The sequence below is a fragment of the Leuciscus leuciscus genome, assembly GCF_965113295.1.
Source record: "Leuciscus leuciscus genome assembly, chromosome: 8".
NCBI classification, from domain to species: Eukaryota; Metazoa; Chordata; class Actinopteri; order Cypriniformes; family Leuciscidae; genus Leuciscus; species Leuciscus leuciscus.
The window spans coordinates 25,604,322-25,617,399 of record NC_138732.1 but is presented as its reverse complement, the minus strand read 5'-3'; the positions used below and the strand labels follow the sequence as shown (position 1 = coordinate 25,617,399).

Sequence of the window (13,078 nt, the reverse complement as noted above, 5' to 3'; positions counted from 1 at the left end):
CGCGCGCTAGGTTCCTATCTTCAGCAAGAAAGAGGAAGTGTTTGGCTACCTTGCCAAGTACTCTGTGCCGGTGATGCGATCTGCTTGGATGATTAAAATGACATGTGCGTATCATGCTGCCATAACTGAAACCAAGGTGAAGAAGAGGCATGTCATTGACCCCTGCATAGGTTAGTGTGTTAAATGTGCATCATTCTGTATGCTCCTATAAGAACTGTCCTCTTTTAATTCTCGAAAGAAGATAGGATGTCCTCTGTTGTTGTGCTGTGTAATTGGGCTTTGTGCTGCAATGCCTCACTGGTTTTATCTGGCTTCTGTAGAATGGACTCAGATAATTACTAAATACCTGTGGGAGCAGCTGCAGAAGGTGGCAGAGTTTTACAGACAATCTCCCAGCCAGGGCTGCGGGTCTCCTCTGCCCGCTCCTCCTGCAGAGGTCGAAACGGCAATGAAACAGTGGGAGTACAACGAGAAACTGGCCATGTTCATGTTCCAGGTGGGTGGCCCCATATTTACTTAAAGTCTGCATGAAACTAACGTCTTTTCTTCCCTATTGGGACGTATATCCGATTGAAACTGCTTCTCGAGCAAGAACGAATGTAGGGTGGGGCTTGATTTTCTCCATGAATTGATTGGATCATGCTTGTGGTTTGCTATTGGTCAATTTCATGTGAGTGACAGGTTGTCATGTCCTCGCACCAGTAAACGCGTCATCAGAGAAGAAAGGAGATGTTGCTGCAAGTGAGAAGAGACACATGATTTAAAAAAATAAGGATGTGTACGGATGTCTATGGTAGCAATCAAAATAGAGCAAATCACCTTTTGAAAGTAATTTGACACTTCAAGTAAAGATTGTATCTACATCGTTACACCAGTAGATGGCGTTGTCATTGAATCATTCATTCAAATGATTTGCTCAAAAACACAGATTCATCCAGTAAAGAAAGGCCCTGTCCCAAATGGCACACTTCATATGCACTTTAGGTCTTGTGGACTTACAATGGCTGCCGCGTGCGCGTGTCCGTTAAGTCCATGGGACTTTTTAGGGTGTAGGGTGTCCCATTTGTCATTTTAGGTTTCAGAAGGGTGCTCGTGAGTGCCCCCTATGCAGTCGATATGCGCACTTTTGCCGAGCCTGCACTGATGCGAGCTCTGCATCAGACTTCTTCCCGACAGTCAAAGCGGTGTTATGACACGAAAGTGCGGGCTCGTAGGAAGACCGCGAGTGCTTAGGGTGCCATTTGGGACAGGGCCAAACAAGTGAAGTATTTATGAGTGAGTCATTGAATCATTCATTCAAACCATTTATTTTTATTTTTATAATTCACTGAAATTAATCAAACTATTTTAATGTTTAAGTTATGACTGCAGCAATTCACATTTTGTCAGAACCTCTCGAAAGTTACAAGTTATTTTGTTTAGTTTGTCTGTTTAGAATCGTGGGACAATCGTGATCTCTATTTGAAAAAAAATAAATAAAAAATTGTGATTCTCAATTTATCCAAAATCGTGCAGCTCTATAATATCCCATAAAAAACAATTGCCAATTTTGATTTCATGGTGACTTTAAAGATGCTGTGTGTCGCCATCTCATGTAGTACAGAGGCTGTCAGAGCTGAAGTCATTGTGTTAGGTCTGGGTGTCATGGTGTTATACTGTTCAAAGGTAGAAATGTCTCACTGTCCTGTTATTAAAGGGATATTTCACCGCTGGAAAGATGAATGTGTATTTAAATTGGGTCATTTATGTAGTAGCCTGGAAATCCAGACCTAAATCTTAAAGATTAATGGTCTGGCGTCGACCAATGAAAATCGGCCAGCTCGAGGGGCGGCACCAAGCATGCATTTGAAAATCTCACTGCACGCAACTGGATAACACTACGACCAATCACAACAATACACCCCATACGCTTAGCTACCAGCGGAGCTAACTGGTAGATTAGACTCTTCCGGTCGGCAAAACAGCAAAAACGTCCTTCTTGCAAAGGAACGATTTGAGCGGCGTCTTCTGTTCCTCTTTTAGATAAAAAGCCAAGTCTAACTCATTCATTGTAGCGGCCAAAGCCGTTTCAAACAACTGGTGTTCATCCATAGCCGTCTTACAATGTTTACTAATGACTTGGATGTCACAGCGCTGTCATCATCTGTTTAGCTCGCCTCTGGCCCGCCTAGATCAGATAACCCGATGTTATTGGTGCAGCTCGGATACAAGGGCATATTTAATGAGCATCATTACTCGACACCAGAGTAACTCGCTGAGTAGTGCTGCACGATTAATCATATCGCAATCGCGATGTCAAGCCTACGTGATTATATGACGCAAAATGCTGCGATTTTATATTAAATAAACAAATTAGCGCCGTTAATGCACTTATTAATGCAAATGCTTTTAAACCATTCATGAGCGATAAGACATAAAAGAACGAGCTGCCTGTGAATGTCCTCCTGACACACACACACAGAGATAGACGCGTGCCAGTATCAAGTTCTCTTTCGCGGTAGAACAAACAACACACATGTATGCCAAAATGAACGCGCTGCCTGTGAATGTCCTGACGACTGTGACAGACAAAGACTCGCGCTAATATCGTGCGTGCGCACAATACAGCATGACAGAATACAGTTCTCTTTCGAGCTTGAACGAACAATAACACACACAATTATGCCAAAATGTCTTTTTGTCGAGTGTCTTCATAACATAAGAGTAGTCTTATGATGAACATGAAGAGTTGTGATGACTCGTGAAAGAATGAGGCGCGTGTTGTCGTGTGAGATCTGCGTCTCTGACAGCGGCTGGTCTTAAAGGGACAGTACACAGTATCCACTAATTATATTAGTCAGCAGCCATATCACCCTGTAGCCCAAGACTGGTTGCCCACTGAAGCTAAGCAGGGCTGAGCCTGGTTAGTACCTGGATGGGAGACCTCCTGAGAAAAACCAGGTTGCTGCTGGAAGAGGTGTTAGTGAGGCCAGTAGGGGGTGCTCACCCTGTGGTCTGTGTGGGTCCTAATGCCCCAGTATAGTGACGGGGACACTATACTGCCAAAAGAGCACCGTCCTTCGGATGAGACGTTAAACCGAGGTCCTGACTCTCTGTGGTCATTAAAAATCCCAGGATGTCCTTCGAAAAAGAGTTGGGGTGTAACCCCGGCATCCTGGCCAAATTTGCCCCTTGGCCTCTGTCCATCATGGCCTCCTAATCATCCCCATATACTGATTGGCTTCATCGCTCTGTCTCCTCTCCACCAGTAAGCTGGTGTGTTGTGAGCGTTCTGGCGCAATATGGCTGCCGTCGCATCATCCAAGTGGATGCTGCACATTGGTGGTGGTTGAGGAGATTCACCCATCTATGTATAGCGCTTTGAGGTCTCAGAAAAAGCGCTATATAAATGTAACAAATTATTATTAATTATTATTATTATTATTATATCCGTCACTAAAGTTATTCTTTTTTATTTTTATCTTTACACCTGACATGTATGGTTATATGTACTCTTGTATGTAAATTATGTTTTGTTCTTGTTAAAATGCAATAATAATAAAAAAATCTGTCCTAAAGCTAATCAAAGAACAAAGGGAACATAGAAAAACACTCACTGCTCTTGACTAAAGAACTTTTTTCTTTAGGCTGATTATCACTAATCTGTGTGTGCATTTATTTTCCTTGAGAACCAAGCAAGTTGACTCATGAAACCATTTGTTTGTTATATCGCATATCGCAATCGTAATCGCAATATTGACCTCAATTATCGCAATATGACATTTTCCCCAAATCGTGCAGCCCTATCGCTGAGCAAATTCAACTTGTGCTCTTGCGAGAACTCTGGATTACCAGTGAAATTATTTTAGAAGTTGGTGCCTTCTAGACTGAGAAAAGCCAGAAAATTTATTTTTGGCTTATGTGGATGAAAGACAACAACTCCCAGAATGCACTTGCTCCGCTGCCCTACGCGGACACTCCCAAGCCACGCCTCCCGGTTACAGAGGGCAGTATCGGAAGAAATGATACAACTAGGCTACTAGTTGACTCGAAACTGAAAAGACGCCGTTTTATCATGAGATCCCCCTATGGGCGGGTTGAAAAGATGCTGAACGAGCTCCTACTACTGGCTGTGGTCTCTCGCCTCTGGACAAAAAAGCCTCAGATGACGCAAAAATCATCATTTTGCGTCATCGGAGGCTTTTTTTCCCCCAGACACACAAGACAATACAGAAATCTCTCGTCTCAGGGGGACACGGGGAGGGAAGCGCGGTCATTCGAAAATACTACCGGGTTTCTACTGATACAAAGCTTAATGCTAATCGGTGAAGTATCCCTTTAAGTGAGTTCAACAAAGAATTTAAAGTTATGTCCCACAAAGATGACATTATAAAAGGGAGAGTTCACCTAAAAATGTTAATTTCTGCAAAAGCTGCAAATGTGACTCGTCCGGTCAGAAATTGAAGTCATAACTCTCCCATTATTATCATGTTAGTTTTGCAAATCATTCACCTGTTATGAATAATCTTAGAATTGCATCATTAGTTCCAACTATTAAAATGAAATGAAGTCTCAAATTATTTGTAAATCATTTAATTAGTTGATGTATCCAAATATATGTATTGCATATATGTATTGGTAAATCTGATGCATGTCATTATGTGCTCATCATGGCTCAATTATAGTCATATCTTATTTTAGTTTATTAAATTTGGATAGGAGACAGAATTGAACATGAGAAATTACACACCTTGCCATTAATATATACACTACCATTCAAAAGTTTGGGGTCAGAAAGATTTTAAATGTTTATGGAAAGACTCTTATATCCACCAAGGCTACATTACTTTGGTCAAAAACCAAAAGTGTAATTTATTCCAAGCTGAGTTTTCAGCATCATTACTCCAGTCTTCAGTGTCACATGATCCTTCAGAAATCATTCTAATATGATGATTTGCTGTTCAAGAAACAATTCTTATTATTATCAATGTTGAAAACAGTTGTGCCGCTTAATATTTTTGTGGAAATCATGATGCTTTTTTTCAGGATACCTTGATGAATGGAAAGAAAATCATTTAATTGAAATAGAAACCTTTTCTGGCATTCTAAAAGTCTGTTCTGAATAAAATTATTCATTTATTTGAAAAAGACCCTAAACTTTGAATGGTAGTGTATATATGATATGTGCTGATTGTTTTTGAATAGAGCAAAATGTGATGTAAAATGACTTGATACGTGATATTGGTCATACTACCATTTATAATTCATTTCATTTGGCAAAAAATGTTGTGGATATGATTATTTATTGTGTGTGTGTGTACATAGGATGGCATGTTAGACAGACATGAGTTTCTCACCTGGGTGCTGGAGTGTTTCGAGAAGATCAGACCTGGAGAAGACGAGCTTCTGCGATTGCTGCTGCCGCTCCTGTTACAGGTCAGTTTAACACAATTTACCAGATTTTAATGAATTCCACAGAATTCTGCTGATTTTTCTCCTGAAATCAAGGCCATAAAAGCCCTTAAAAGCTTCGGTCTGTCTTGACAGTCGTTTTCTGAATGGAGTGTGATTATTTTGACCTCTTGTCATTATTTCATTCAGTATTCTGGGGAGTTTGTGCAGTCAGCCTATTTATCTAGACGGCTGGCGTATTTCTGCACACGCCGGCTCAATTTGCTGCTGAGCGATGGCAGTCTCGGTCCGGGCCCAGGCGGGCACCCGGCCCACAGCATTTCAGCACAGCAAGGGAACGCTCTGCCCCCCACCCCCACCTCCCAGCCTTCAGGGGGCAACCAGCCCCAGACCCCCTTCACAGACTTCTACATCTGCCCGCAGCACAGGCCTGTGGTGTTCGGACTCAGCTGCATGCTGCAGGTACTGTCTTATGTGTGTCATTCCAGCTGCATTCCTCTGATTCCTGTCTTCCTGTTTATTGATGTCAGTTTTGTTCTGTTTGTCCCTGTGTAGAGCATCGTGTTGTGTTGCCCCAGCGCTCTGGTCTGGCACTACTCACTGACAGATAGCCGTAATAAGACCGGCTCCCCGTTAGACCTCTTGCCAATCGCCCCCTCTAACCTGCCCATGCCGGGGGGCACCAGCACCTTTAACCAGCAGGTTTGGTTTCAGTTGATTTTACATCATCTGATCCTCTGGCACTTCATCTAGTGAGTTTGTCTAAAGGACTGTGATGTTTCTCAGGTTCGGGCCAAGGTTCGGGAGATTGAAGAGCAGGTGAAAGAGAGAGGGCAGGCTGTGGAGTTCCGCTGGTCTTTCGACAAGTGTCAGGAAACCACAGCAGGTGGGCATGAATTCAGTTCAGGATCTCAGTATGGACAGGACTTATTTTATGTTGGTACAGCCTTTTAAATGTATAATCCCGATAGGTTTCACTATTAGCCGGGTTCTGCACACATTGGAGGTTTTGGATAACCACAGCTTTGAGAAGTCTGACTTTAGCAATTCCCTGGACTCGCTGTATAACCGGATCTTTGGCTCGGGTCAGAGCAAAGATGGACACGAGGTAAAGACAACGGTGTTTTCATTTGTTTTTATGTGATCCCACTGAACAAGCTACTCTACAGTTCAAATATTGGGGTCAGTATTTTTACTTTTTTGAGAGAGAGAAATGAATACTTTTGAGGATGTATTAAATTGATCAGAAGTGACACCAAATACATTTGTAACGTTACAAAAGATTTCTGTTTCAAATAAATGCTGATCTTTTGAACTGCCTATCCTCAGTTTGATGTTTAACGTCGTGTAATGTGCTGGTAACTGTAGATGAGTCCAGACGACGATGCGGTGGTGACCCTGCTGTGTGAGTGGGCTGTATCCTGTAAAAGGTCAGGGCCGCACAGAGCCATGGTGGTGGCCAAACTCCTGGAGAAGAGACAGACGGAGATTGAGGCAGAGGTGCTGTTGGGAACCAAAAACCCTAAACATTATTTTACATTATGAAAATAGTTTCATAATATCCAACTGCACAGTTCACATTTGACAGTTTCTGTGTGTGTTTTTAGAGGTGTGGAGAGTCAGAGGTTGTAGATGAGAAAGGCTCTGTGTCATCGGGGTCTCTGTCTACTGCCACACTGCCTGTCTTCCAGGACGTCCTACTGCAGTTCCTGGACACTCAGGCCCCTGTGCTCAGTGAGTCAATATATCAGTGTCCATTGGGATGTTTTTTTAAACTTGGTTCCATTTCTGGCTTTAGGGATGGATTATACTTTTAAATGAATTTAATCTTTGTCTCTGTGTCTGTGAAGCTGAGCCCGGGAACGAGAGCGAGCGAGTGGAGTTCTCTAATCTTGTGCTGCTCTTCTGCGAGCTCATCCGTCATGACGTCTTCTCACACAACATCTACATGTGCACCCTCATCTCCCGGGGTGACCTGGCCTCCGATTCCCATCTGCCCCGCCCACGTTCCCCCAGCGACGAGCCCTCTGACGAATCAGAGCGCAAAGAGCAGGATGCAGGAAGCGGTGTTAAAATCGAGGCAAGTGGCTTATTTGTTTTTAAGTCACAGTGTAATATAATTGGTTTTAGAATTTAGTCTTACTATAATGCTTTCTTTTGTTTTTGTTTTTAGGATACTGGTATGTCAGAGTCGATGGAGATGGATCACAACTCAAGCGCTAACTTTGATGAGGTTGGAGAGTGTTTCACAATACATGTCTATTTTGTAATAGTGATGGTACCAAAGTCAATTATTAAATGCATCATTGAGCAAGTTTACATGCACACCAGTACGCTGATAACTCACAAAAGTCAGCTTATTAAAATAACCTGTTGTCCGGGTTTACATGCAAACCAATAACCAGACAATGCAAGTAAACCACATTTACAAGACTTTATTAATAAATCAGGTAATTTCCCGGTAGTGATGTCAAATCATAATAATTTGAGTATCTGACTCTGAGTATTTCATTTATGTCGGTTGTGATGTTAAATAAAGCATTAAAAACCGAAGAGTAGTATTGCAGCATATCAGCGTGAAACTTACGGCTAATATATTATCCTCTCATGCAGTTACAGATGCAGCATTTTTACTGTACCACTTCTGCACAAGATGAGAGCACTTTTATCATTTTTTTGGGTCAAGAAAGAGTCTGAGTTTCCGATATATTTCCATTCACAGTAAAAAAAAATCAATAAGCCGACAGAAAGCAGGTTAATGCATTTACATGCTGGGTGAAATCAGGGCCAAAAATCTGGCTGTGACGATCGGGTTATGCTTAAGCCATTTCTGACCTTACTCCAATAAGAAAAGAAGCGGGTTAACGCGTTTACATGATCATGTGCGTGGTCCGTTTATTAAGCTTAATCAGGTTAAGAACGTGCATGTAAACGCACTCATTGTCTGAACCTTCAGCAGATGTTCTCTCCTCCAATGCACTGTGAGTCGAAGGGAAGCCCTTCCCCGGAGAAATCTGCCCAAGAGCAGGAGAGCAAAAACACTGCCAAGGATAAGGGCATGGACCCGGCCTTCCCCCTGGTTTACGAGCAGCCTCGCCACATACAGTACGCCACCCACTTCCCCATTCCTCAGGTGAGCACACTGAGGATTTATGGAAAATTTTCTTTTGGTAAAAACAAATTGTCAATTTTTGTTTGATCAAATAATTGCCTTGGTGTGTATAAGAGACTTCTTTCAAAAACATAAAAAATCTTACCAACCCCAAACTTTTGAACTGTAGTCCACATGACTAATATTCTGACTAAATTGATTGTTGTTCAGGAGGAGAACGCAAGTCATGAGTGTAACCAGCGTCTGGTGGTTCTCTATGGAGTAGGCAAGCAGCGAGATGAAGCTCGCCACGCCATCAAGAAGATCACCAAAGACATCCTGAAGGTTCTCAACCGCAAGAGTACAGCAGAGACAGGTGTGGCAGTGAACACAACTCAAACCAACCGTTTAGTTATTAACAGATTTTGATGAGTAACTATATCAGGGGCTGTTTACACAACACCGGTTTCAACTAAAAACGTAAAACTTTTTATGCGTTTTGGCTGTTCATGTGCACGACAAAGGCATTTTGGGTGCCTGAAAACGGGATTCAAAGTGCACGTTTTTGAAAACGGTCTCCGTGTAAACAACAAAAACGCGAATATCTGATGATGATAGCTGTGGTATGTAGCACAAATTATTTGTCCCAATCGATCTTGACTGCGATTATGTAGTTTAGCTTCACCTATAGAGCTGGTAAGTCCCGCCCCTTCCGCTAACCCCACTGGACCTCTAGGTTGAAAAATCGTCAATGCAAGTGAATGTGAGAAAATAATTATTTTCTGGTCCCGTTTGAATTTTGCCATGGATGTGAACATATGTTGTCTGTGAATTTTCGTGTGAAGAATGCTACAATTTAGCGGGTAGAAGTTTGATACGGTTAGACTTTGTGTGAGAGCACTTTGTGGACTACAACCTAGTTTTTACATCAGATGGGAATCTGAAGAAAGAACAGCCCATTTGGTTTGAATGGTGACATTTGGGTACAAAACACACTGGCATCTCGATCTGTCTCCATAGATTATCGCAGCATTAGCACCGTGATTTGACAAGTGGAGGGAAAATGTGTTATGGGGTGACGTCACATAGGCGACATGTAGTCTTTCTCGTTATGTCTTTTCCACAACTGCTAGCCAAAGAATCATACAATATACTGTCAAACTCGTAACATGAAAAATTATATAAAAAAATTCACAGACAACATACACTCACCTAAAGGATTATTAGGAACACCATACTAATACTGTGTTTGGCCCCCTATCGCCTTTAGAACTGCCTTAATTCTACGTGGCATTGATTCAACAAGGTGCTGAAAGCATTCTTTAGAAATGTTGGCCCATATTGATAGGATAGCATCTTGCAGTTGATGGAGATTTGTGGGATGCACATCCAGGGCACGAAGCTCCCGTTCCACCACATCCCAAAGATGCTCTATTGGGTTGAGATCTGGTGACTGTGGGGGCCATTTTAGTTGTCATTGTCATGTTCAAGAAACCAATTTGAAATGATTTGAGCTTTGTGACATGGTGCATTATTCTGCTGGAAGTAGCCATCAGAGGATGGGTACATGGTGGTCATAAAGGGATGGACATGGTCAGAAACAATGCTCAGGTAGGCCGTGGCATTTAAACGATGCCCAATTGGCACTAAGGGGCCTAAAGTGTGCCAAGAAAACATCCCCCACACCATTACACCACTACCACCAGCCTGCACAGTGGTAACAAGGCATGATGGATCCATGTTCTCATTCTGTTTACGCCAAATTCTGACTCTACCATCTGAATGTCTCAACAGAAATCGAGACTCATCAGACCAGGCAACATTTTTCCAGTCTTCAACTGTCCAATTTTGGTGAGCTCGTGCAAATTGTAGCCTCTTTTTCCTATTTGTAGTGGAGATGAGTGGTACCCGGTGGGGTCTTCTGCTGTTGTAGCCCATCCGCTTCAAGGTTGTGCGTGTTGTGGCTTCACAAATGCTTTGCTGCATACCTCGGTTGTAACGAGTGGTTATTTCAGTCAAAGTTGCTGACACAATCAGCTTGAATCAGTCGGCCCATTCTCCTCTGACCTCTAGCATCAACAAGGCATTTTCGCCCACAGGACTGCCGCATACTGGATGTTTTTCCCTTTTCACACCATTCTTTGTAAACCCTAAAAATGGTTGTGCGTGAAAATCCCAGTAACTGAGCAGATTGTGAAATACTCAAACCGGCCCGTCTGGCACCAACAACCATCCCACGCTCAAAATTGCTTAAATCACCTTTCTTTCCCATTCTGACATTCAGTTTGGAGTTCAGGAGATTGTCTTGACCAGGACAACACCCTTAAATGCATTGAAGCAACTGCCATGTGATTGGTTGATTAGATAATTGCATTAATGAGAAATTGAACAGGTGTTCCTAATAATCCTTTAGGTGAGTGTGTTCACATTCATGGCACAATTCAAATGGGACCAGAAAATAATTATTTTCTCACATTCACTTGCATTGACGATTTTTCAACCTAGAGGTCCACTTGGGGTTTTACGGATGGGCGGGACTTACCAGCTCTATTGGCTCTGGAGTGACACGTTTGGATGTCCGTCTCTCCTCATAGAGACCATTCTTCATTAATGCTCAATTTCATTAGTCTTTTTTTATATATTTTTTTATTTTCCATTCTGCTCTGTTATTAACAGCCTTTCATTGCACTGAACCTCTAAATATTCATAGCTGTAGCCCCATTTCAATGCTAATAGCAATCATTGACTTATTATATTCAAGCTTAGCTGCCGACTCGGTCAGAAAGAGCAGCCCTGATTTTGCTTTTACTTTTTAATAGAGGTGTTATTGAACATCCCATTGTTTCTGCAGCAGACTAAGTGTTGCCTTGGTCTTGACATTAAACGGCTCAACCCACAGCTATTACTATTTCAAGCACGGCACAGAACACTGACCCGTCGCGAATAAATCACCCATCCAGCTGCTTTTCATTTAAAAAACCGTTTGACCTCAGTGGTTGAGTGATGGATACTTGATGATGCACTTTAAACCTGATAGCAATCTCTGTATTTCATCTTCCTGATATTCTTTTAAGGCTCACAGCCTGTTGATGGCACGTGGTCTCTCTCATGTGTGCTGTGAATTCATTGATTTTTGTCTTTTGTTGTCTTTCCTCAGGAGGTGAGGAAGGCCAGAAGAGGAAGAGGAGTAAACCTGAGGCCTTTCCCACTGCTGAAGACATTTTCTCTAAATTCCAGCACCTCTCACACTTTGACCAGCACCAGGTCACCTCTCAGGTCAGCCCGAATTAAATGAATGAACTACTGTGGCCTGTTTGTTTTTCCCACAGGTTTGTGTCTTAAGCCTAAAATACACTTTGGAATGTGGAAAACAAAGTATTCTTGAGGCTTTAGAGGCATAATTCCATTAAATGGGGACATATTCTACCCTTTTGTAGCACTAATAATGTTTATTCAAGTGTTTTGCACCAAAAGCAGTTGCATTTTTCACCCCTTCTCTTACTCTAAATGTGTGGTCACTGGTCACATCAGCAAAATTTTTGTGAGATTTCACGGACAAAATAGGTCTATTGTCAATAGCATAGCAATGGATATAGCAACACTCAAACAGAAGTCACCTTCAAACCAAGCGCTTTCTGTTGGTCAATGTGGTGAAGTTGCGTGACTAACTTGAACGAGATTGAAATCTGCCATAGGAAGTTTTTCGCCCTCACACAAAATTCATGGATGTGTTCTAGAATCAGCTGAAAATATCAAACGTTTGCTATCCTATGACTGGGCTGATTCATAGTCTGAGGCTAAAAGTTCTGTGCCGATCATACACAATGCGATTTTCTGCTAAATCTGTCAACTCCGACTGCCCAATATATGCAGACTGACTAGCATCAACTCCTCCAGACTGTATATGCCTTTACTGATTTAAATCATTCTCTGTAAATTATGCCATCTCACTTGCTTTTATGCCCGTTCAGATGTTCAGGCTAGCGCTGTCTGATTAAGCAAATTTTAGACTTGCATGAAAAACTTGCTTACTGATTAAACTTGTTAAAGCATTGTGGTAAATGACAATGATTACAATATTGACCACAATAATCTATTATGATGATAATCAAGCAGTCTTAAATTGGCTATACTGGTGTGTTTGGGATCTCACAGGTGTCCAGGAATGTTCTGGAGCAGATCACCAGCTTTGCCTTAGGGATGTCCTATCACCTCCCACTGGTCCAACACATCCAGTTCATCTTCGACCTCATGGAGTACTCTCTCAATATAAGTGGCCTCATTGACTTTGCTATACAGGTATGAGAGCTGATCCTGTTTGGAATTTTACAGTACCTGTTTGGAAACATTACCCAAAAAAATTCAAGTCTCTTATGCTCAGCAATGCTTCATTTATTTGATAAAATAAAAAACAGTAATATTGTGAAATAGTATTACAAATTAAAATAACTTTTTTTTCTATTTGAATATATTTTAAAATGTAATTTATTTCAGTGATGTCAAAGCTGAATATTCAGCATCATTACTCCAGTCTTCAGTGTCACGTGATCCTTCAGAAATCATAATAATATGTTGATTTGCTGCTCAACCGGTGTT

The 13,078-nt window shown here is 41.9% G+C and overlaps 1 protein-coding gene across 11 annotated transcripts in view; it reads left to right on the top strand.

Annotated features, from left to right (window-relative positions):
• med12 (mediator complex subunit 12) overlaps window positions 1-13,078 on the top strand; it is a 33,730-nt gene that overhangs the window by 1,827 nt on the left and 18,825 nt on the right. For 8 of the 11 annotated variants that reach the window (XR_014208123.1, XM_082177690.1, XM_082177696.1 and 5 more), the window contains exons 4-18: window positions 11-170; window positions 321-496; window positions 5,305-5,415; window positions 5,581-5,853; window positions 5,947-6,093; window positions 6,178-6,277; window positions 6,363-6,499; window positions 6,760-6,891; window positions 6,999-7,125; window positions 7,242-7,471; window positions 7,565-7,624; window positions 8,348-8,524; window positions 8,714-8,858; window positions 11,640-11,758; window positions 12,638-12,781. Coding sequence is in view for 10 of the 11 variants with exons in the window: in XM_082177690.1 (XP_082033816.1) it covers window positions 11-170; window positions 321-496; window positions 5,305-5,415; window positions 5,581-5,853; window positions 5,947-6,093; window positions 6,178-6,277; window positions 6,363-6,499; window positions 6,760-6,891; window positions 6,999-7,125; window positions 7,242-7,471; window positions 7,565-7,624; window positions 8,348-8,524; window positions 8,714-8,858; window positions 11,640-11,758; window positions 12,638-12,781 (2,238 nt within the window). In the remaining variant the exon portion in view is untranslated. The remainder of the gene's footprint in view (window positions 1-10; window positions 171-320; window positions 497-5,304; window positions 5,416-5,580; window positions 5,854-5,946; window positions 6,094-6,177; window positions 6,278-6,362; window positions 6,500-6,759; window positions 6,892-6,998; window positions 7,126-7,241; window positions 7,472-7,564; window positions 7,625-8,347; window positions 8,525-8,713; window positions 8,859-11,639; window positions 11,759-12,637; window positions 12,782-13,078) is intronic. The other 3 variants (XM_082177698.1, XM_082177697.1, XM_082177691.1) reach the window with 1 other exon arrangement.